Source organism: Ambystoma mexicanum, chromosome 12 (assembly GCF_040938575.1).
Source record: "Ambystoma mexicanum isolate Mex_15411 chromosome 12, UKY_AmexF1_1, whole genome shotgun sequence".
Classification (NCBI taxonomy): Eukaryota; Metazoa; Chordata; class Amphibia; order Caudata; family Ambystomatidae; genus Ambystoma; species Ambystoma mexicanum.
This window is the reverse complement of record NC_090936.1, coordinates 932,327,621-932,353,120: the sequence shown is the minus strand read 5'-3', so window position 1 is coordinate 932,353,120 and position 25,500 is coordinate 932,327,621. Positions and strand designations below refer to the sequence as shown.

The following is a 25,500-nucleotide window of genomic DNA, read 5'->3' as shown; positions in this document are numbered from 1 at the left end:
ATGTACTGTACTGAGTTAAGATCAGCAAGAGATCAACTGTTACATCCAGTATTAACTCAGACTTGTGAGCTGGATCCAGACCTGTGGTGGGCAACTTTGTATGATAATCCGAATCAAAAAACTACAAGAGCACTTCGAATATTCTTACAAACAATGTTAATTAAACTAGAAAAGAAACAAGTGACTCGTCAACAAATGGAAAAGGATGTTTTGATGGCGGAAGAAGTATAACCTGACGAATGTGTCAAAGTTCAAGCCAAACCAAGGAGGATAAAAATGAACAAAATTACAAGATGGTAAATAGTCTACTTCTATGGTGCATGCTGCAGTCATTGCCTATGTTTATATATGATTAGGTTTCTGTATTAACAACAACACTCCAATACAATGATTTTAGATGAGTACATTCTTTAATAGATTAAGTAGTTCATGATGGGGCTCCCAATCACCCCTGACATTTTGTTACCAATAATATAAACAACTCCTTGCAGGGACTTTTCATCAAAATGTATTTCACATGTGATGTCATCAGTGATGTCATCAATTACATTTGTGATGTCATCTTTGATGTCCTGGGAGTTAGTCTTAGGAGCGCACGGTGGTGGCGCGAGTTATGGTTGCTTAGCTTACCATAACTGGCAAATCTGAGTTTTTTCGGTTTTACTTGTAACCATAAAGTCCTTTTAATAAAGTTATTTATTGAATTTCATAGGTATTTATTATTGCAACTTAACCATAACGTCCCTTTAACAAAGTGTTTTCATTAAATTTCATAGGTTTTTATTTGCGCAGCGTAACCATAACGTCCCTTTAACAACATTTTTTTCAGTGAATTTCATGGGTTTTTACCAGTGCATGCTATTTTCCTACAACTTACTAATATCATACTTACCCAATATAGCAATAATTGTGTCAAATTTACAAAATGTCACCTTAAAACTCTGTAATTTCCCACTTTCAAGAATCATTTTTAACACTTCTATACACTGTTTGCAACTATTTCAACTAGTTTTGCATCCGTAGACGTCTACGAACATCTGACTTCATTGCGGACCATCCAGACAGTTCCACATGACCATACGCTGGCACGTGGCATGATGATGTGTACGAGAACCCTTCCACACTTCACTATTGTATCCGTGCTTCACGGACAGTTCGGAACTGCATTTTTTACTGATCTAGGAACTTTCAACTTCAAAATTTCCCTTGCACAGCTGCAACACCTATTCCTACTCATTATTCATTAACAATCTAGTACACAGTACATACTTTTAGAAAAACTATTTATCTTAAAATGGCATCAGCTAATGCCATCCCTCCTCCCCACGAGCCACCACGACTGCTGTAATCAAGGAGCATGAAAAACACTGCCTCCTACCTTAGAAATAACACAGGTGCAACATTTTCCCCTGTCCTTCTACCCCTCCATATTAGTGTTTAGTGCCTATTCCCTCATTTCCCTCCCCACCTTTCGTTCTTAGCTCTCCTGCCAAAAACAAAATGCATCCAAAAACAACAAAAGAAATGTTCCTTTAGGAACCACCTTTCACAGTTAAAAAATAGAACAAAAAAAAAAACCTTATAGACTCCATCTACTTTATATTTCTCAGTAAAGTACATAGACTCAATAAGATTTTCCAACATTTACATTTGCATTTCGTGTTATGCTAATGGGAATATTGTGGGTTCATCCTCCGTTCCAGGGACTGGAACAGTGGATACCGGCCCGGCAGCCCAAGCAAAGCAAGGGTGGATAACGAGGTCTCTGCACCATTATCCCCCATTCCAGAACCTGTAATAGGGGATGAAGGCCATTATCACCCTAGGTTCCCAAATCAGGGATTCATACAGTGCCCCTCTTCGCATTCCATGGCAGTCTGCAGAAGGAGAAAAGAGAACCCTAGGACCATATTACCACAAGCACATTTTTCTTCCCTTTCAAACCTATCCCAATTTCGAATAACTTTACCACAAGCCAGTCCCAGGTGGACATGGCCACTTTAACCCTATGTTTTGTCCCTCGTGGTCATGGCCAGTATCCAGATTGTCCGGATCATGACCCGGACAATCTGGCCAATGCCCATGGCCACAGGCTACACCTCAATCACAAAAGGTATTTCAGTATTTTGTGTACCTACATTATGACACTCGTCAAAAAATAAAACACGGGCACATTTGCAAAACCATGCTTTCAGGTCCTTGACAATGCTCCTTACACAAGTTTGCTGGAAATCCACTCAGTTTTTATTTTTTCAAAAGTGTCAAATCTATGCACGTACAACCGTCATATAACCTAGCCCCCACTTGACAAAATCCATTCAGACTTTACGAAAACATGTATATCTAGATCTATAATTGTTTTGCAAACCTTTGTGTAGATTTGTCAAATGGCACCACATTTATAAACCCTTACAATATTTTGGGACCCCCCCTCTAATTTTGCCCCCCCTTGACAAAATCCCACCAAACTTTGCAAAAACATTTATATCTAAATCTATTATCAGTTTGCCAAATTAAGTGTAGATTTGTCAAATGGCACCTCATTTATAAGCCTTTAGATTATTTTGGGACCGCCCCTCTAATTTTGCCCCCTCTTGAAAGAATCCCACTAAACTTTGCAAACTCATTTGGAATCAGGTCAGAAATATAAAATTGCAAAATGTATCCAGTTTTATTAAGTGGCGTCAAAGTTATAAGCCATCCAAGAACTGCTTTTCACCAACCCTGTAATGCTGAGGTGTCCCGAACTTCTCAGGACTGTTCACGGAAATCCGAACTGTTTGCGGACTTTCGCTGTGAAAAACGCCAGTTGTTTTGCTTCTTGCAGCCATATCCCATCCTCATCACCCCTCACCTCCCCAGAGATTATTTGATAAATTTGATAAGTGCAATGTTGTGTTTTTAATATGTTTTTACTGCGATGTCTGCGGACACCGGCCGCTGTCCACGAATCCAGTCCGCACTTCACGCTTTTCACCATCCAATCAGCGGGCACGTCCGATGACACCATGTTGCCCTCTAACCCAATCGGAGTCCTGTCCATGGAGCGAACAGGGATATCACTACTGGACTACAACAGCACGCTTTCGGGACTAAGCCGCCGCTCGTGCCGCCACTTTGTTGAAAATACGTCCAACGGTTTGGGCTGTAGGCGTGAGCAAAGTATTTTCTCCATTCAGTCTATGGGAAAAAAAAAAAATTTGGGACCCTCCCTATAACTTTGCCCCCCCCCTTGATCAAACCTCACCAGACTTAGCAAAACAATTCAGAGTGGGCCATATACTTTTTTTGCAACGTTTGGTGAGGATTGGTCCAAAGGGAGTGAAGTTATAAGCCGCCCAAAAAGTGCTCTTCCTATAGGTTTGGCAACTTAACCATAACTACATGGCCGCTACCACAGGCCATGTAATTGGCAATTGTGCTCTCCACTGACCTGTTATGGAGTGGATGTCCAGAGAACAAAGTCCTTTAGAATGGGTACTTCAATGGGCAGACTCTACTCAAGGTTTGATAAAAGAAATATATGAGGTGTGGTCGACAAACAGCTGTACCAATGGGCGTACACAAATGGAAGTTGCAGGAGGAACACGAGCGGCAAATAGGGGGGGGGGGAGTGTGATTCGATACAGAAGAAAAAAGACCTCCATTTGTAGCACATATTTACAAAGTCAGTTGACGATTCTTTGCTATTTTATTTTTGTTAAATTAGATTACACCTATTGAATGCTACAATGTACGGGATTGCTCCAATTAAGAAGCTTCTGGGTCGATATTGCGCACAAAATAAGGGAGAATGTTGGAATAGAAATTCAAGATGATCCAATTTATACAGTTTTAGTAGTCCAGATGAGAGGCTTAATTTGCTTAATTCAATGATGCATATTTGATTACAGAGCTGCCAATGGCTGCAAAAATGACAGGACTCTATAAGTGGTATGGCAATTGATTGTAATGGAGAAACCATCTACTGCGCTAACACTGCACACACTGTTAGGACAATGTTCCATTCCAATCTCTCTAAAATGGGCGTTCAGTTCTTATGAAACTGAAAAGTCCAAGACAATTAGCACTCAGAGGATTTGGCATTTTAGAGAAAAAGTAATCATTTAAGAGGTCAACAAAGTGAGAACATTAAAAAAACATAACAGTGGTCGCTTGCAAAGCATACATTGTAGCAACACCCTTACTGTGTTTAATAAGTTACAATAATGTGGCTGTCTGTTTTGGGGACATTTTAAACGGATGCAATGATAGAACACACCGCATGCATAAAGTGGTGTCTTAATCAGAAGCTCCAACCAACAAAAACACCCTAAAAATACTGTTTCCAATACCTGCCTAACTTGAATACTTGATTAACATCATTACTTTACTACCTTCTGTTGTTAAGCAAAAAGAGGAAACTCCAGCGTGTGCCTGGAAACACTTGTGTATAGGCGCCTAAGAAATGTCCAATAAATAACATGTGCAAACCTTACCCATATTGGAATTTTTCCTTTCTCCAAGGGTAGCATTTTCATTCAAATGCTCTCCCGTGTTCACTGAAGACAAAGAGGATCTGCATAAAGAAACTTTATCTTTAGACTGAAACATAAAAATGAGAACAGGAAGAATTAGTAGATTGTTTTGATTAGGTTAAACCCACAACCTCGAAATACTTCTTTGATATTCAAGATTCCTTGATTTCGGTAACAATATATGTTGCTTGTGGCTGGAGTGTGTTTGATCACTTCAATATATATGTACAAGTGTGCATAGGGGCCTTGGGTAAGGTATATAAAATATGGGTTTCATGACCAAATGTGTGCATCGCAAAGGCAATTTCTGCATTAGCAATAGTGACATTTCAATGCACAGCCATTTTTGATTGTGCTCATGTGTAGGAATGGGGACCCATATCAGGTTTTTTACTATCTCATGAAGATTCAATTTATTTTTTCCATTCAGAATTAACATTTCTTTAAAACTTGTAAAGCAACTAAATTACAACAATATGTAAAGTCTAAAATATATAAAATCACATGATCTACAACAAAACATAACATTTGATTAAATAGAAAGATAATCTGAGACAATCAATGTACATACAGGGGAACCAAGTAAATCCTAAACAAGTGAACAGGTAGAACTATAAATCAGATATGATATGTAATAACTTAAAATCATTGATTTAAAACAATTCACTATTATAAACCCGGCACATTCAAGGTAATTAGATACTGCCAGGATTATCTTAGTTGAAGTTCCTTTTTTTTTTAAAAACGAAAGCTTCTAAAGAAGTGTGAGAAACCCGAGGCCGTTTTCACAAGTAGTCCCCACGGATCCGTTGCTCAGGGGCCAGGGGAGGGCCATCACTCTTGGATCCCAACCCTGGGGGCTGACAAGCAAGGGTGGATCACCTGAGCAGAGGGTCCTTGGGGAGAGCGTCCGAAGGTGAGATGCAGTATCCCAACAGGACAATAGTGAGGAAGGAGGAGTCCTGGAAGCTTTTATGGGATATGTTGGTTCAACCATCCCAGATCTAGGCCTCATTAACCCCGATCCAAGAGAGGCCAAGAAAGGATTTTATTATAGTAAACTAGGTGAGAAAAATGATCCAATAAGACAAAGACATGGTTTTAAGGGAAGCATCCATTTACCTTTAACTACTCTAGACCACAGGGAATACTATCAAGACCCATGTTTGTATGCCCGTTTGTCAAGGGTACAGTGACCTACCGAGAGGGATATCTATTCCTTTAAATAAAACCAAGGGTAGAGGGTTTTACTATTTCCCCCGTCAGCCATCTACTATTGTTCACTAAATAAATCTAATCTACAGTCACATTTCATCTTCCCTTCCCTCTTTTTAATAAGTACTGGGACGAGGAAGAGGCGATTAGGAGCAATGACATTTACCGATAGAAACAATACAGGAATACAGAAACAGGCCTGCCATGTAACACCTTTGAATTGTCCCACTAACAAAGGCAAGCAAGGTCAGGCACTTTATTCTGACTATTCACACCCGACTCCATTTGACTCTTCACAACAGTATAAAAGTTGTGGTTCTGACCAAGAGTATGAGTGAGCTGGAGTTGCTGCTGGGACCAGGAGAACCGAGGAGCAGGGAGCTGCAGTGGGAGAAGCCTGGAGATTCCCGAGTAGAGGGGCGTGCCGAGACGCTGGCTGGGTGTTTGAGGGGCTGCAGCGTGGCTAGGGAGCTGTGTCTCCAGAGAGCTGCAACGAAACAAACCACACATCCTCACACAACAGCACATGACGGCTACCAACCGAAAAACACACCTACGCTCAGTGAACAGTGTGAACCGAAATGATGCTGCTAACAGCACATCACAGCTCTCTTGCTCTTTTCTCCTGCACAGTCCTACTAACTTACACCCACCTACCGTCTTGCTTTATAGATCCGAGTGCCAAGGGAACACAGTAACAGTGCACAGTAGAAGAACCTTTAACATAAAATACTGTTCACTGACCCAATTGATTATCATCCAATTATCAGTTGATTAAAAAGTGCATCCAACTTTACCAGAGGAAAAATATGCCAAAATCCATTCATCAAATTTAACTTAAACCAAACGTTGATTACATTCTGAAATAGGCACTGCTGAATTACAAATGTGACTTAAATCTATGCCTGTGACACATGATTTAACATGGACAAACCATTAGATTAACCATGGGACCTGTGAACCAGTCAGTCAGTTCCCAAACAATCTTTGAATGGAAGTCCAAAGTTTTCAACGAATTAAGAGGAAGCCAAAAGAGAATAGGGTGCAGATGGGCATCATACTCTAAAGGACAAATACCTAATTCTAAACAAAGCAGGATGGTAGGGCCACTTTCTCTCAGCAACATACATTTGTTATTGAATCTCCTAGCACTTTCCAAGCAGGATGAGCGAACGTGACACTGTGAACCCGCTCCATAAAGGATTAGAGTGTTTGCCTGGGCTTTATAAACTTCAGTTGGCAGAATTGCCTTACTCCCTCAATCTATAGGCAAATGACATACTTGACCTACAGTCTAACAATTCAAACTGTACTCTGGGTTTTGTTCTGGCCTATTAACCAAAAATGACAATTTGTGTATTGGGTGGTTAGTTAAAAAATTGCAATACATTGTTGACATTTCTTTTTCAAACTGCACAAAATGGTTTATGATGATGTTTGGTTACTATTATTATATTATTCTATTAGGTTTATTATTTTACATTTACATTTGGTATTTTAGGATTAAAAAACAATGGGGCGCTCTAAAAATTCTTTGAAGTAGTCGTCATTGGTACATTTGAGTTTATCATATTGTTTTAATTAGGGAAAATGTATCTTTTGAGGGTATGTTCTAGTGTGGTTATGGAAAATCATTGCTGGGTACCCCATGTAGTCAAGCAATATAATTTCTGTACTAGAGGGTATTCCTGAACAGTTTATTTTTAAGAGCATGAGAATATCTCTTGCTTGTTGTGAATCACTGTTTTTGCCAACATTCACATTGCCTCTTTTTGGTACAAGTGGGAGCTATCCTATTCAAGGGGCATAAATCTTGTATAAATCTCTACCTGATGTCTTTGCTTTTTTGACAGGGTATATTGCTGTTTTGAACAGGGACTCCGAGAGCAATATAATGCCTTGGCCCCATAGCCAACAATTGTCTGATGTATTCCCTCATCTGCATGTGGCTGTAGAGTGTGCAGTCACTGCAGGAGAACAGTCGGAGAGCAGTCTTTTCACTTTGTCCATCGATGGAAGGTGGAGCCAACTAACACCCTCATTAAAACTTTTATGACCATCTTTGGCCGCCTTCTCTCTGATAAAATCCTCACTGTTTTGTCTCTTTTGTAATTGCCGCTGCGGCGGTGCAAACCCCCGAACTCTTTGGAGGAGTTTCTTGCTGGTTAGGAGGAGCCTCCGAATCCACAACCGGAGCTCTAACAGTCTCTTTCTTTCTGATAGAGGAGCCGTGTGTGCCCTATCAGGGGTTACCCCAACTGATGTGTGTTCTCTGCAGCTTTGGAATATGTTTCTGCAATCCTGACGTCAAAATGGAGACTGCGGGCGAGTAGCCTTTGATCTGAAACCTGATGCCTATTCTCGCTAATGTGAAGAACCCTTCTCCTCTAGCTCCCAGACGATCGTTTGTCCTATTGGAACACAGTACCAGATAGGAGTTCCTGTGGTCAACATGAGTTAAAGAGGGTGGAACACAAAGTAAGAAAAGAAGGCAGCAATCCAAGGCAAACCAAGGGAAAACTCCCAATTATAAATGTTGAACACCGACAATCTTTGGAGTGCTCCCTAGGACACGAGCTCCTCCACTCTAAATTTAAATTATGTTAGAGCACTTAGCCAGAATTGTCATACAGTGGTGAAGAGCATCTTTAAACGCTACAAATCTTGGGGCAGGGGGAATCTTTATTCCACCTCAAAGAGTCTTCCCCATAGACCTTCAACGCCCCACATGTTCTGGGCTGCCTAGTGTACCAGCTTATGTAAGGCCTGAAGTGGGAGAATCTAACCCGCTAAATCATCATATTCATGATTTACTCACAGCTAACGTGAATTATACTGTAACGTCAACAATGAAAAACACCATTGGGAGCCAGCCCTGTGGATTCCATTGAAGCCGGACATGGTACTCCAAATGATGATCCCGTCATTCTCTCACAGCCCAGCGGCCAAAGAGATTCTGCCTCAAACAATGTCGATTTGCTCGAAGAAAATTTTGATTTGGAAAATTGAGCCTTGATTGAATCATCTTATGAACTCAACGCTGTATCAGCGACGTTGGAAAATGACTTTAGATCAAAAGATCCGATCTTGAAGTCTCCTTAGAAAGTAGAAGTCCAACGGCCAAAGGTAACCCATTGGAAGTCAAGAAGTCACATGAACTTAATCCCCCCCGCCAATAATGGCTCTCAACTTTGTACTCCGCTCTCTGGTGAAAGTTTCTGAAAAATTAAAACACGAAGTACATACAGCGGCAGTCAGGCACACTTCTGAGTCCATGTCCGAGAGTCTTGTAGAATTGCGCTATCTATGGTTCAGTCATCAAAAATGGATTTTCTAACTGAACAGTGGGTGGGCGTCAAGGAAGAGATCAGGACCATCTCTGCGAGATTTCACTGCCAGCCTCATGGACTCTCTGGGCCCCCTCTGTTGTCGCCAGTAAACATGAATCCAGTGGATGAGATGAATGACACTCCTCTCTCACCTTCTGCAATTGTCTGACGAGAGGATCCAAATGGAAAATGGTAAAGATCAGGTCATATGGCACTGGTGGTCATGCTCTTAGCCTCGGGCCCCACAAACTCTCTACTCTTGGTGCCACTCTGGGTGGCAGCTCATCACCCTGCTCCTCATCTGCTCTCCATTCAGCCGTTACTCCTGCATTAGCTTCTTATCTAAGCGATTCGTAATCTAAACTACCTGTGCGTGGCTGCCCCTCCCGATACCTTTATCACAACAATCGTCCCTTGTTTCAAAATGTACATCTGTATTTGCAGAACTGTCAATTCTAAATAAAATATCACCCACTCTCCATTCATCAATACCTATTGGTGCTCTTTGCCCCACTCCTGTGTTACTCGCACAAGCTACGCCTCTGTCCTTCGAAAGCACGGTTTCCAAATCTCTCCGTGCCCTATTACGGTTTCCTAGTGGGTTACACGTGGTATTCACTGATGCAGGACACTTTCATAAATTTCAGGGCTCACTGTCACTAAGCTGAATGGGGCAATACTCGGGTTAGTATACCCTGCAGCTGCTTACATGGGGTAAAACACCTGTGGTGGTGGTGGGGCTGTAGGTGGGTCATAGGACATGTGCTTTACACTGGGTGCAGCATTGACACAAGGTGTTTGTATGACTATTTCTCCCCTTTTGGAATTCTCAGTGACATCTTCCAAATTCTCTACCATTCTCCAAAGCTCAAGAATACTCTTTCTATTTCTCAACGTTTTCCCCTTATATTTGTCCAGCAAATAGCTATACAAGTGGCTCAAAACACACTTCTTATTCAGTCCTTCTTTGGGCCAGGGCTTATACATTCCTCCTTTCGTATCAGCGACCCACTGTGGGATATTTCATCATTTTTCACAGTACAGTGGGAGTGCTGTACACATATATTTAAGTGTTGACAAGGAACTCATGTTATGTCTGAGCCTCCCCTCATAATACTCTTCACTTCCTGGACACAGATTCAGCTGTGCCGATCCACATCTGCTTCCCAGCACTGCCCGTACTTCCCGTTACCCCTCCCTGTCCCCTTTGCTCCATGCTCTTAATACCCCACATAACTCTCTTCTCAATGCAACACCTGCCACTCCACACTACAATAATTCAATATACACCTTAAATTCCAAATCACAAAATCACGCAATTATATACACAATGGTTTAGACCCTTCCTCAGTTTTCACTTTGAGATGAGGGAATTTACCTCCTTATACCCATTTCTGCCAGTCAAAGACTTATTTACACACTATTTGAGACCATTCCTCTATCCCCCTGCCTGAATCAAGAAGAGGGCATTTACCTCCTCACCCTCCCTTGTGCCGAGTGGAGGGATTTGCAGCCCCCCGCTTCAAGGAGCAAGTAGGCCTTCTGTCAACCCGGCATCTGCTAACCTGTTCAGATCATGCACGGGGACGGGTCACTGCAGATTGGCGCTACACTCCAAGATGCGTGGCTCAGATACCCCCAGCCTTATAGAGACTCTGGGATCACATCAGGGTCACCACATTGAAAAGAAGGTAGCCCAAAAACCGGGAGATGATCCAGAAAGCAAAATAATCACTGCATCTCTTTGCAAATGAAAACAAGGTTTATTACATGCAAAATTGTCTCAGACAGTCCCGTAGAACCGGAAAACATAGCTCGTCTTATTTGAGTACTTCTAGTGGAGAAACCACAGATTTAACAATAGTATGCATAATAATGAGTACAACATAATCCCACCACCCTCATTGGCTACCACCTATAGAACATGTAAACCCCCCCCCTATGGTCCCTTGACGGATTGGCCACATCTAACCTAATCCCATTCCCCTAGACATGTTGCATGTTGTCCCCTATATAATCACTGTCAATCCCAGTCACATGATTGGTGGGCTCTCATTATTGATAGGTACATACATTTAAGACCATCATGTGATGTGCACCCCTTCCTTCCAGACACAGTCAAAGTAAACTGGCAAGGCAAACTCTGCTTTAGTAACACAATAGGCTTCCTCAATACACCAAACACCAAGGCACACACAAGCTGCAACCCCGAGAATGTATTATCACATCTGCGCCCCTTATCCCAAATCACAGGACATTCCAGACACTGCTTCCCCTCATTTCCCTCCAACCCCAGGTGCCCAGAAATGACCTGACCAGGGCACCGCTCTCGAGTCTGAATTTCGGGTATTTATTTGCTTAGATTGTGTGTCTAGGTGTAACTCATATGGAGTGACCGCATTGCGGACCATCGTGCTAGATTCTCAGATTCGTCCTTCAAAAGGCTCATTCCTTCCTGCTTGTCTTCTAACATTTTGTTCCAAAAGCATTCAGGCCCCACTGCAGGATACAATTAACACTCATCTGTGTACAATGGGTGCCTCTGACCTCGGCTTCTCTCCTAGGGAATGGGAAAGGGATTCGTTTTCGGGGCTCAGCTAATAGAGCCACAGCTTCACATCACAGCCTGCATTCTCTCCTGTTCATCATGTGATAGGTCTTAACATCCAAAATGGCGACACTTCTGTCAAGTTAATACACTGATCTTGCTTCTAACACTACCTTGGGGACTCCATATTCCACCTATATCCATTTGTGTGCATATCACACTTCACTATGATATTTAATACAACTGAACACCAGACCTATAATGCTGCTCTCTCTGTGACCTTTGCAGCCACAATATTGATACATTTTTTGTTCTTTCTGTGTTGCTATATGTGAGTAATATGTGCCAGACCTGGCTCAAACATATACTTGGTTGGTAGCGCAACCTTCAATCTGCTGCCTTGGCTGGGGCGCTATACGTGCATTCCAACCCTCTCAACTGCCACAGTCCACTTAAGATTGGCTCTGGATTGCTCCCTCGTAGGTTCTCCCATCCCCCCTTGACAAGGCCAGGGTGCAGTTTGAAACTGATTCATGAACTCACATGTTCTTTCTTTGATGTTTTTTTGATACATCTCCGAACTCTCACTCACACCTTGCAGGTGGTTCATGGACATTCAACTTTTTTGTTGAAAGCCATTATAAAACATATATGCTACTTGTGCCTCTTGGAGGAGTTACCGCACACAGAATTGTTGAGCAATTATTAAATTGCTCAAACTGACATGAGTGGTATGCCTCTAGTATTACACACCTAATCCCCAAAGGACAATGGAAGGCTGTTCAGAAGATGTGCTTGGGTCAACATCTTAAGCTCATACTCTGAGTTTACATGGGGTGGACTTGCTGATAAAGCACAACAATAGAGAAAGAAAATTATCCAGAAGGCTGAATAGTGGTTGTGAAATTCTGTACTGAGGGAACTTGATATATGTTATGCCAAGTGTATAGATACCTATTAGAGGTGATGACATTGTTTAGCAACCCCTCTCTGTTGATATTGTACATGAGATGTGATAACATATCAGGTGACTTAAATGTGCTCTGGGTGCAGTGGCGGATAGGTAAAATGGAGGTGGGTCACCATTTTCAATGAATAGAAAATCAATCAAATGTTGCTGGACTTGAATCTCTGTGACAAATAATAGCAACTAAAACAACTAAAGGAAGGAAGAGTATTCTTTTTCTTTGGCAGCGCATAGCAGTTTCATCAATTGATTTTTTCCCTGGTGTCTGCTGTGCATTACAGTGGAACGGAGAACAAAATAAATTCAGACTATTGTCACAAATCCTGACATGTCGTCAATTCTCCCCGAGGGGGAGCCCCTTCCCATGAGGCCAGTGAGGTGAGGCCAGTACCCGATTGTGATGCTGGAAATGCATCGGAGGGACAGGGTCTCTGTATCCTTGTCCTTTACTGCTTTTTATCATGTGTTCTGTAGTGTTTTCCACGCAGAAGTTCATGTGGGACTCCTGGCGGTGCAGCTTTCTCTTTTGGTTTGGTGAACAGACCCATGGAATACCCTTATGATACCCATGGGTGGGGGTACAACCTTGTGCCCCTAGTGTATGTTTTTGGGCACCTGTGTGTGGCCCACGGAGCAGGGTATGGGCTGGTGGCAGCTCCATGCTGAATTTGACAGGTGCTCTGAGTATCCTCCATTTTGTGATACCCAGGCCCTGCCATTAGAATCAGTTGATTCCTGATAGGAAACAAGATGGCCCTGTGGCCTCTTGCTTTCTATTGCTTGTTACCTTGTTTCCCGAAAGTCCTGGGAAGCCCTGGCCCTGTCCCTTCCTCCTGACTGGATGTTGGGTGGAAGCTCCATATATGGTGGTGTTGTGAAGTCCAGGCCAGACTAGCTGGAGCCTTCCCAGTGACTGTATGTTGTGGGTACACCCTGTGGGTGGGGCCTGAGTGCATGACGAATATGCACTTCTTGTTGTGGATGTCTAGTTGCTGGTGTTTGACACAATTGCTGAGACAGCCCTGCCCAAAACTGGTGTGAATGCAGTGTGGAGTGCTGAATGGCTGGGTACTTGTCCCAATACACATAACTTGTTGTGAGTGTCTGGAGAGAAGTGAATGGCCTGAATGTACTATGCACCTAATTGGCTGCCTGCCTGCATGAATGCCCTTCTGTCCGATTGGTTGCCTGAGTGTGACCCAGCAGAATGAATGAGAGATCACCTCGTATATCTGGGGGCCTCTCACTGCTAGAATTTGTGTTCAGAAGCTGAGGAGAAACTGAAGTTGAAACTGAAGCTTAACCTTGAAGCCCTGCTGAAAGAGAAGTCTTGCTGTTGCTCTACTTCGTCGATCTGAAAGCTGGTGTGTCTCCAAGGACTGACCCAGAGAGGACCTGGTTAGGTGCCCTCTTCCCGAGCTATGAGGGACCATCGAGCACCAGCTGATCTTTGCCAAAGCTCCCTGGTAGACAGACCTGAGACAGGCTGCGACCGGAGACGGGGACTACCACGGAATCACAAGGAGAAGCGCCCGGACACTTCTGTCCATCACCGTCGCTGACCGCCGTCGCCGACCAGAACCGCCGTGCTCCCTTTGCCTAAGTAACATTTGACCCAAGGATGCTCTCGCGTGCACCATCGACCGCTTTGTCCTGCCGGAGAAAGTTGAGGCCGCCGCCGTGCTGAGGAGCATCCACCGGTAGGTTTCCCACCACCCGACGACCGTAGAGATGCCCGACGACTCGACGCCCTTGCTGGGCCACATTTATCACAATCTCTTTGAGGTCCTGAACTATCATCATCGAGGTGCCCCGCATGCCTCTTCCTTGTAGGACGTCAACGCTCCGTCGTCGACGAACACCGCTAGGAATGAAGCTGCCACCTCACTGTCGTCGTCATCCTTTGACACCAGGCTATTCTTCGTGGGATCTCGACGATCCGTGGCTCCGGCCTTAAAGGGAACCGCTCAAGAAGGATCTGTTGACAACCAGACAATGAACTCTGCTATTCCAGGTACATTGGGGTTGTAGAACTATTTTAGAAGGAAATGAGACTTCTAGAACAATATATGGACTGGGCTTGTGATATATCTTTACTTTACAGGTTGCCCAGGTGTGGGTATCTCCACACAGAACTGTGTCTAGTTGTTAGGGGCCAGGATTCTGCCAATTGTTCTAACCAACTGCTTTCCTCCTAGGTCTATTGTTGGTTGCCTTTATTAAGTGATCTGTGTGACATTTAACCAGGGTATAGTTGAAGCCCTTTGATGAGATCTGATCATTGGGTGTATAGATTTGCCATTATAGATCAACTAAGCACAAAGTGAGTTATTGTGATTGTATATAACTTTGAACTTAATTATATAAATACTGTTTTAACAAATACAGTGTGTGGAAATTCCTTTGTGGGGGCTTGGGGACTACACTGTACTTAATAACCAGCCTGCATCACCTCCTAAGAAGCTAGGCTTTGATTTCTCGACTACGTTACTAATAGAGAACCTTGGCTGGGGTCCTCTGTGCCTCTCCTCTGCCATATAGAGAGCAGAAGTACAGAACCCCCTTTCAGTCTTTACAACGATAGTCCCTCTCATTGTGGTACTCAGCGGAGGATCTCATGGGGAGAGACTTCCCCCTCTGAGGACAAGGAGAACATTGCGGGAGAATGTGGTATGCCAACCCTCCACCAACACCCCTTGCACCTTCCTATCCCATGAACCCCACCTCCATATCCCACACTTCAATGTATGTCTAAGTCTGAAAGCTTAACATCTACTGAAATGAGGAAGAGCAGGGACTAATTAAGAGAGGCCTACTTAATAAGTACTGGGATGAGGGGGAGGTGTGGAATGGTGAAGAGCACCAGTGAACTTAAGTGACCATTCTAGTCATCTTTGCCAATTCATCATAAAAAGGAGAGAAGGACTTGCCATGTTGTCAAGCCCTCCCGGAGAAGCCAAGAACGGTGCAGCAAGTCGGCATTGGAACTCAAGGAGGCTGCAAACTGGGATGCCGTCAGGAGGGCGTGAGCATCTCTAGATGGTACAACACTGAAGGACCTTACCTATGACTAAAAGAACTGTGGAACGACCGGCGGAAGGAGACCGTGTGGTCTGAAGTAGATGCAAAGACTGCAGAGCCGCTGAAGAGAATGAGACGCGGAAGACACAAACCAGAACTCCATAACAAACCGGAGCCCACCAAGAAGATCCTGAAAGGTGCAGGGATATACATGCAGGCTGGTGGGGACGCGAGAGGATTTTGGAACACATGTGGCAGTAACCAAATTTCCTATACTAATAACAGGGGTAAGGCAAGACCCCATGGTCCGGGAGAGGAATGTGGGGACCACTCAAGGGAAGAGGTTCCCAAAGTTGTGTCATACTGGGAACCCTAGCAGTGAAGAAAAACCTCAAGAAGGAGTTACCACGCATATTCTTCGTGGTATAACTTGGCAGTCAACATGGGTCGGGACCCGCACCAAAAGAGAATAAGAAAGCAAGTGCATCTTCCTTGTGGCAGTACTTGGCAGGCTAGTGAACCAAGTGGGCCATAATGGGGAGGTCTGGGTCGAGGACCCTAAGTTTGTGTGAACCCATGGGGGCCCTTTTAATCAGTAACATGTCATACAAGGATGTGGACGCAGAATAACTCTTAGATCAGATAATAAGACAGACTCAGAAAGTTGCCAAAAAGTGTCCTCCGACTGTTATTTTCATTCGTCTAAAACAGGGAGTTGCAATGGACATCAACGGATGTTCAATCGTGTTCTCAATCATTTTGAATAAAAAACACACTTAAGTGCTAATATGTTGTCATAAGTGATGTCAGACTATGTGGCAAACTAAGAAAAACCTACAGGGAGTTGTGAATGGCTTAAGGGGAATATCAAAGTATACTTTCTTTAAGGGATCGGGTTGTGATTGGGTCTCTACAGTCAGGTGGACAACCTATGCCCATCCCTAGTGCAATCAGTTACTAGATACACGGTACACCATTGGCTATCAAGGCCCTTTGTTATATGGCCTTCTACAATTGGTTGGCATGCTTGTACCCTTCTGGGACATTCGTCTCACTAGCAGCACGTAAGCTGGTACCCCAGGTGCCAGCGGGTGGACTTGACCATGCTGCCCCACCCACTTAGCCCATCTCTCGTGCCTTCTGCCATTCCGATTGTCTATGAACTTGTTCTTGTAAAAGTAACACTGCTCCTGAGAATAAAATGGAGTATAGGCACACTCAGGTTTGCACGCCCAACTCACATTTCCATCCTTGACTCACGTGACAGGAGAGCATATTTCGGCCTGTTTTGCAGCATTTAATTGTCTTGAATTAATAAACTTGGCACTCATGGTGTTCTTTCTTTCACCTTAACAAGGGCTGATTCAGCTTTTCATGTTTACTGTTCTTGGCTGCTCCATTCTTTGACACCATGCCACACAGCTATTCCAGGCCTTTCCGCCATCTTCAGCTGTTTTCTTACTGCAACACAGTTTTCTGATTCTTCTTTTAGATCAGTCTACTTGCATTGCTGCATCTGTACAGTTATATAATGGCTTGCATTTTCAGCTGTACTCTTCACACATACAATCTTCATTCCGCATATGAAAGTTTACTCAATTCTTTACTTCGTCATCAGATTCTATCAGGTCTATGCATCTTCTTCTATGCATCTTCTTCGTTGACCATTATTCTCAGCGCATCACGCTAATTTCTTGTGAGGTTACCAGCCTCTTTTCCTCTCATCGTCATATTCCTTCGGGGATCTCCTCCAAGAGATTGTCATCTCTGCGAGGGTACATCACATAGGATTTTCTCAATGGACACATTTTCTCGAAGACTCTCTGTGGAATAGGTACAATCACTGGTGTTGTGCATGTCGCAATTTCCACCTTCCAACATATAGGCAAGATGGGGCAAGACTTCCTGCAGAAGCATTCAACTGCTTCTCTACATTCCCCCCCCCCTCTGGTTGATTAATCGACCACTCTTTCATCAGTCTCCCCATCTTGGTAAGATGTGCTTCTTTGGAGTCCAGATTTTCACTACTCCCTCCAGGGATCCTGCTGACTTTAAATGTTCATCAACACTCCAGGTCATATAGCTGCACTGTCCATTCGGATTACAGTAGATCCATATTCCCCATACTTCTTGGGATTCCTTGGATGCAGGAACTTCATTCCCTCAGGTGCTAAAATTATGGCCTCTACATATTTTCTGATCTCTTCATCTGTCAATTCCTTGGGTCCAAACCCTGACTCAACATCGACCATGATCTTCATTCCTACTGCTTTCTTTGCTGTCTTGTTGCACTGTGTGATAATTATACTGATCACACAGAACCCAAACATTATCATCACCAATACTGCTTCTAGGACCTTGAAGATATTCTCCATCCATTATGGAACCCATGAGAAGATAAACGCGAACCAGCTGTCATCTGCAATATCTTCGGTCTCATCTTCCATTTTGTGGTGTAGATTAGTCAGCAACGTTTTGGCCTCTGTCAAGGTCCCATTCTCATCATGACGAGAAGGTATGAACGTGCAGCATTATTCTCCGATGTTGGCACAAACCCCTCCATCCATTGCTGTGATCATATAAAGAACATATCTGTTCTGGAGGGTCAATTTTATGGCCCCCGTTCTTCCCTGATGACATTGAATACCTTTATGGTGGTGTTGATTGTCTGAAGGAGCTCCCAGCAAGTGATCTGTAACCACTCTGCATTCGCCATCGTCTGTATCCCTGGCATAAAGATAGTTGTGAAGATTGAAGTTTTGCTGAATAGCCTATGCTCAAAGAATAGCATCAAAAGCTTCTATTGATGGATTCTGTTTTAATGTAAAGCACTTTGGATGAAAGCGCTATATAAACAAAATAAATACAAATAATTCTCCTTCCTTTTTCGATTGAGGAATTCAAGTGATCTTCTCTTCAAATGGGCATCTGCTTTTGGAACCTCTCCAATTTTCAGGTCACTTAGAGGAATCACTAATTCTGGAACATCAATTTGCACTATAGAACACATCCCTCCCCAATCTTTTGGCAGCCTCATGTAGGTTCTGGACCCACAAACCCGATTGTGGACCATTAGAACTACTGTCCCATCCTTCATGCCTAGTACATCAAAAATTCAGCCACACTGGTGATTTTCTCCAACTTTCCTCGTGCCATTATTGATGAAACACAAGAATGCACTTTCTAGGAGGTATTATCTGCAATGGTCCTCTATTGTCGACCCAGGTCAACAATTTCACAATCATTGACCAAGGATTCTTGCATTCGTTCTCTGCAGTATCTATAACTGGTTCATAATACCCAGTTAATGCTGCTGCTTTACACACAATCAGGCCATCAGCACTGTTCCTTTGAATTTGCAACTGACTACTTTCCCAGCATCTCCGTATTTTTTCCATCCAGATTCCTGCTCCACTCATTCCAGGATGTTCATATCTGATCACTAGATTCCTGGTTTCTGTCTTCCCTCTTGTTTTCAAATCTTGCACATGGTTATCTTCTATTTGAGATGTCTTTCCAGTTACCTATATCAGGGATACTCTTCTGCCTCAGAACTGTCCTCTTGTCTGGCAGAGCGTGAGATGCGTTAGGCAATGAGCTCTTAGCACTGGTACTTATGTAGCTGTGAATATCTTAGAGGTTCTCATGGCATAAGGTATGAGTGCACAGACATAGCAGCTCTCCTTAGACGTTCTCTCTCCCACCTTTTGTGCTGATACCACATATTACCCAAGTATGCTGTACTGTCAAGATATGTGTTTATCCCATTGTTGTCTCCCTATGTACTTCACCTGTGTCTTTTTAACAAAATGTTTTCAGCTCATGGAAACAACGTTAAAGCATATCAATGCTGGGGAGAAAACACGCGAACCTTGGCTTGTTGGTAATGGCCAAATCCGCAAGAGTTCCTGTAGTGGGGAGAATCAATGGGACGTCTGCCTTTTTTGGACCAAAAGTATAAAAAAGGTGAATCATGAGAAACAGAAAGACAAAGCATAACTGTGCATATGTATATTGCAAACCAACATAATTGCCACCACTTATGCTATTCTGGAACTTCTTGAACTTGCTAATTCTCTGAAATTGTGTTATCTTCAACATTTCTCATTGTTGCTGCAATTTAAGGAAGGAAAACACTTAATCAGATAACTGTAATAGATTTGGTAGCTGCAGTAGTTCCTCTACTATTGCTATGAGCAACCTTCGGATTACAGGGTAATTCTTAGGATCCTGTAAAAAAAAAAAGTGGGGATGTCCACATCTCTTCTAACAAGAGCTCGAAAAATAAACACAAAAATAACAAACACGATACAATGCACATTACTTTCTGGGAGAACCATGAAATCAGCCAAACAAATATTCAGTAAGAAATGAATCAGTATAATGTTCACGTTTCCAATTCTTAACCAAGTGTTGCCGTTTAGGCATAATCATGATATATCGACATTGCTCTAAAGTTCATTTTCCAAGATCCCTGTGGCTCAAGCAAGAGTTGCACGCCTGATTTAATATATACAAGGAGTGTTCAAGGGGAGCCACAGTCCAAATGCAAATCTGTATTTATTAGTCAGTTTGTAGCCGTATCCTTGTCCTTCCTTGTCATTGATCAAGTTTGCACACGCTGAAATTCTTCTCGTCTTGCTTCTGGATTGATGGCTGGGGTGCTGCGGCCTCACTGGTATAGAGATTGACGTCATTCAGGTGGATCCAAGCTTGTCTGCCTTGAACCTTTACTGCAGAGGGAGTAACATTACTACATGCAGGCCATCAAACCTTGACTCGTGCCACTTCCTAGTGCAGTTTTTGATCAACACGGTATCACCAGAAAAGAGTCCCAGTGATGATAAAAGTTCAGAATATCCGGTTGCTGAATGGTTTTCATCTGTGTTCCCAGACCGACCCCCCTGGCACTTGAGTTGATCTGAAATGAGAGATACACTAGAGGTCAAATAATCACGTAATTCATTTCCTAACATTTTTGCTGAACTCTGGGCATCACTTTTACTCCTCGATGGAGGAGTGAAAGGCATTCTCATGCATCTTCTGTCACTAGTTTGTGGGGTCTGAGGTGATGGTCTAAACCAGGTAGATTCCTTCGAGCATATAAAGCTAAGGGCAAGCAATATAGCCATTCCTTTTTCAGTGTCAACTTGAGCTTGGCAATCCTTTCTTTAAGGAGGCCATTGAGTCTCTCACATATCCGGTTTGCTTGCGGGTGATAAGCAGAAGACAACTTGTGCTTAATACTGAACATTAATTCCATTTGTTCCAATACTTCATTAACAAAATGTGGCCCATTATCAGCAATTCACACACTCCCCATCTTGGAAAGACTTCACGTGCTAAAAACTTTGCTGCACAAGTGGCGTCCATGTACATGGACTTGCTTCAATCCACCTAGAGAAGGGACACATCACATCAAATACCTGTATCCACTACATATTTGCAGCATATCTACATAGTCAATATGAAAATGCTGAAAGGGACCATTCAGTCGAGGAATTACTCTATTTGTTCGCAGTGTATGCCCAGCAGTAAACTTTTGATGAACGATGCAGTTTACTACATAAAATGCAACATGTTCTAACAGGTTTCGACAAACCAGTCTTCTGCAATTGTTGCAGCAATACTTTCCCTAGTTACATGTGCAGGGTAGCGCAGCTGTTCAAGCACTACCCTTAACAATGCTACTGGCATCACCAGCTTTCCAGTGCTGTCCTGTGGCCATAATGCTTCATGGGGGATAAAGAACCCCCCCCCCTTTGCTTCCACAATTCCTGCTCTTCCTGTCGTGCACTTACTTGAATCTCCATTATTTACTTTCTCAGAAAATGATTAAATCCTTCCTTAACTACCATACATCATGACTACTTTTTCCTTAACATCTGGAGTATCAAAACTTGAAATATCTGGTGAATACGCAATCCTTTTGGCTTCTGCGTCTGCAGCTTTGTTCCCGCAAGAAATAAATACAGTTTGCTTAGTATGTGTTGCATATTTAACTATTGCTATGGCTACTGGAAGTTGTAGTGCCTTAATAAACCTGTCCAGTCAAGATGGGTGCTGCACTGGTGTGCCGTCCGCTAGGAGATATGCCCTCCTTTTCTAACGTGCTAGCCCTGTGTGTACGGTTGTCTTTACATAGGCAGGTCACTGTACACCATCACTTCCTGCCCTTCATGATTTTCGAGCGCAACAATAAGCGCTACCAATTCTGCCGCATGCACTGACAAGTGAGACGGTAGTCTTGCTCCTGCTACAACTTCAGACTCACCATTTGCTCTGTGCCTCACTACAGCTGCGCCAGAATGCCTTTCACCACTCGTTTTATCAATTTTCGAAGAACCATCAATAAAAAGAATTTCCCCTCCTGACAACGCAATTTTTGTTTACGCACAGTATATCATCATAAAACTATATATAATTTGCAGAGTCATGCAGATGCCCGCCCTCTGCCACTGGCTCATCTACAAAAGGTGGCAAGTTTCCCCATTTTACATCTAACAATTTTCATTGCAGGGTTTATGATATGATATGGCATTTGTAACGCGCCTATACACAAGTGTTTCAAGGCGACGAGGCAGGGGGGGGAACAAGGGGAGACAGACAACGATCCTACTAGGGCGAAGTGTGAAGGTGCACTCACTTTTATTCAAATTAACTGGTTTAAATATTTCCTCCTCAATCTAGTACTTAAATAGTTCAGAGTTTTAGGTGCTCCTTGTAAAAGTCCGTGCTACCAGACTGAACTGATGATGTAAAGTGATGGCTTCCCGTGATCCATGTGATGCGAAAACAGGGGCACACTTTTGTCGGATTTAATCGGAAACAATTTTAGAGTACAGTTAAAGCTTATTTTCTGTATAAATTCACAGAAAGTAAACATTTTTCACATTTATCAAAATCTAATTTAAGAACTATCTGTTCCCTTCAATCTTCAAACAAAATCAATAAAACATTGCCATTGTAATTCACAGTCATTACACTTTTTCAAACATAATATGTAGAGAAAAACTCAGTTGAATTTCATCAATTTGACAATTCCATCAAAATATACAAGTATTTATGTCATATACAAAAACATACATTTTAGATAATTCCAAGTATTGTCTGATATCCTGATAGGATTTTGAGTTCAATGTCTTGTATTGTTGTTGGTTCTTAACAAAGACAACTCCTATCTTTACATTACGCGTTTCGGGCTCTCTTTTAACCCTTCTTCAGATGTGGATAACAGATCTATTCATTAATTCATCTAAAAGTAATAGAAAATATTTTCGTTGCTTCTTGTGATTATTTCCCAATTAGACATTTAGAATTCTTTGAGTTCCGTCGGCACCCATTTTAAACCAACCTTTAAGATAGGTGTCCGGCCAAATGCCACAAGTTCTCGTGAGATCCAGTCTTGTGTGTTCAGTTAATTTGCTCTTTAGCTGCTGGTGTTGGTGTCCGTTCTGTAAAATGAAGGACACCTGATTTTAGTGAGGAGGAGTCTATATTTACACTGCTTCCTGATACTATGTCTTGTCGTGACATATTGTGGGACCAGTCGCTAAATAAGCGCTGGGTCCCACTCTTATGTCACGGATCGTTTTGCGTTTAAAAGGTACTTTTAGCCCTATTCAGAGACAGGGGGAACAAAAGACTCACCACTTTGGTGTTTTGTTGTGTGAACTAGATGCGTCATGGATTTGTGAGCCGCTAATCTGTTCAGAACACTTGGTTACAGTGGTCATCCGTATCTTTGTCAACACGCTCTGGTTCTGGATTTATAACCTTCCTGCAAAAATATATGCAAGCTAGATTTTAGTCGGGCATCTAACAGGTTCCAACGTCTGGTTGTTGCTTGTTGTTCGCGCTCTTACCGGCGAGTCCTGCGACGTCCTCTGCTACTCAGTTCTGTCTTGCGTTTGCTTCCTCCTCACCGTGATTGTATTACGGGTTGCTTTGCAACCGAATAACTAGTCCTTCTCTTACTGTCCAATGTTTGTGATAGGTCCCAATGATGCCGCCATCTTGGGTGTGTGTTCACCTACTGTGAATGACTGTATAAGTCATTTGCGTTCATGAGTAAATTGAGAAGTATGTTTGCGTTTGTTTTAAAAAAGGAAATATATTTCTTTCCATTGGCTAGTGATGCATGCTGTCTAATTTCTCAATCCAATATATTTCCCGCTGCTGCAGGCGCTTTGTTATATTGCCACCTCTTCTGGGTAGAGTCACATGTTCCAGGATGATGAATTGGATCTGAGCAATTGAATGTTTCACTTCTTTAAAATGTTGTGATACGGGTGACTTGACTGATTGTTGCCTGATATTTGATTTGTGTTCCACCCACCTAGTTTTCGCTTTTCTGCTGGTGAGTCCAACATAACGATCCTACTAGGCCAGGTGTCATTCAGATCGCGCAAGTGCAAGGGTAGGGGGACTGGGAAAAGGGGAAGGGGAGAGGGGAAAGTGCAGTACATGGTTAGTAGAATACAAGATAAATAATAGGGCCAGCTGGTGGCAAGTGCAAGGTAAGTGCCGGGAGAAGGGGCTGTAGGATACAGAGAAAGTCCCGTAGTGCAGGTAGGCAGTGCAGGGAAGAGTGGGTGGGCCAAGCACCGAGATCGGTGAGTGGCCCAGTTGCAGATTCAGTGCAGGTTCAGTGATTTTAGCAGGGGAGAGAGGGAGAGAAAGCGGAGGCAAAGAGGAAGGTTTTGAGGTGCTTCTGGAACCTGAGATGGTTCTCCTCAAGTTTCAGGGAGGCAGGAAGGCTGTTCCAGAGGGAGGCCCCTGCTGCGGAGAGAGATCTACCCCCAGCTCGTTGCTTGGAGAAGCGGCTGACCCTCAGGTAGTTGGAGGTAGATGAGCGAAGAGCTCGAGAAGGAAGATATTTAGGAAGAGAGAGTTGAAGGTATTTTGTCCCAAGGCCCCAGAAGGCCATGTGGACAATGCAGAGGGTTTTGAACTTAATCCTCGCAGCCACTGGGAGCCAGTGTAGCGATTTCAGTCCTGGAGAGATACGGTCCCTGGGCTTGAGGCCAAGGACAAGTCTCGCAGTCCTGTTCTGGATGAGTAGCATTTAGATGGAGGTTGTTACAGTAGTCCAGCTTCGAGAGAACCAGGGCTCTGGAGACATTTAGCTTCTGGGGGAAGGAGAGGAAAGGAAGGATACCTCTGAGGAGGTGTAGCTGGTAGTGTGACTTCTTAGAGACGTCAGATATGTGAGGAGAGAAAGAGTGTGGAGTCGAAGATGACCCCGAGGTTTTTTGCCTTGCAGGTAGGAGCAGGAAGAGGGCCAAGGGAGGCTGGCCAGAGAGCTGAAGGGAAGGAGGGAGTGGGTGTGCCAATAAGTAGAATCTCAGTCTTACTGGCATTAAGGCAGAGGTCGTTGGCGGCACACCATTCCTGGATAGCAGAAAGACAGTCAGAGATGAGGGAAGGGGAAGAGGAGGCCGAGGGTAGCCTGAAAATGAGCTGCGTATCATCTGCATAGCACTGAAAGTTGGGACAGAGAGCGGCGATGCGGTGAGCAAGAAGTGCCAGGTACTGGTTGAACAGCCACGGGGAGAGGTTAGATCCCTGCGGGACACCACGGGTAGAGAAAAAGATGTCAGAGAGGAAGGAACCAAGAACCTGGGAGGGTCGATTGGAGAGGAAGGAGGTCAGCCACGCCAGAGCCTGACCAGTGATACCCAGGTTATCACGGAGACGGTTGAGCAGGATGGTGTGGTTGACAGTGTCAAAGGCAGAAGAGAGGTCGAGCAAAATGAAAACACAAGGGGTGTTAGAGTCAAGGTTTGAGAGCAGGTCCTCACGGATGTTCAGGAGAGCAGTTTCCGTGCTTCTGGCAGCTCTGAAGCCAGACTGATGGTCATGAAGACTACCAACAGATTCAGCATGGAGAATAAGCTGGGA

The 25,500-nt window shown here is 43.5% G+C and overlaps 1 protein-coding gene across 4 annotated transcripts in view; it reads right to left on the bottom strand.

Annotated features, from left to right (window-relative positions):
- LOC138514122 (protein NEDD1-like) overlaps positions 1-25,500 on the bottom strand; it is a 1,166,279-nt gene that overhangs the window by 690,842 nt on the left and 449,937 nt on the right. For all 4 annotated transcript variants that reach the window (XM_069629417.1, XM_069629420.1, XM_069629418.1 and 1 more), the window contains exon 8: positions 4,479-4,584. In XM_069629417.1, the coding sequence (XP_069485518.1) occupies positions 4,479-4,584 (106 nt within the window). The remainder of the gene's footprint in view (positions 1-4,478; positions 4,585-25,500) is intronic.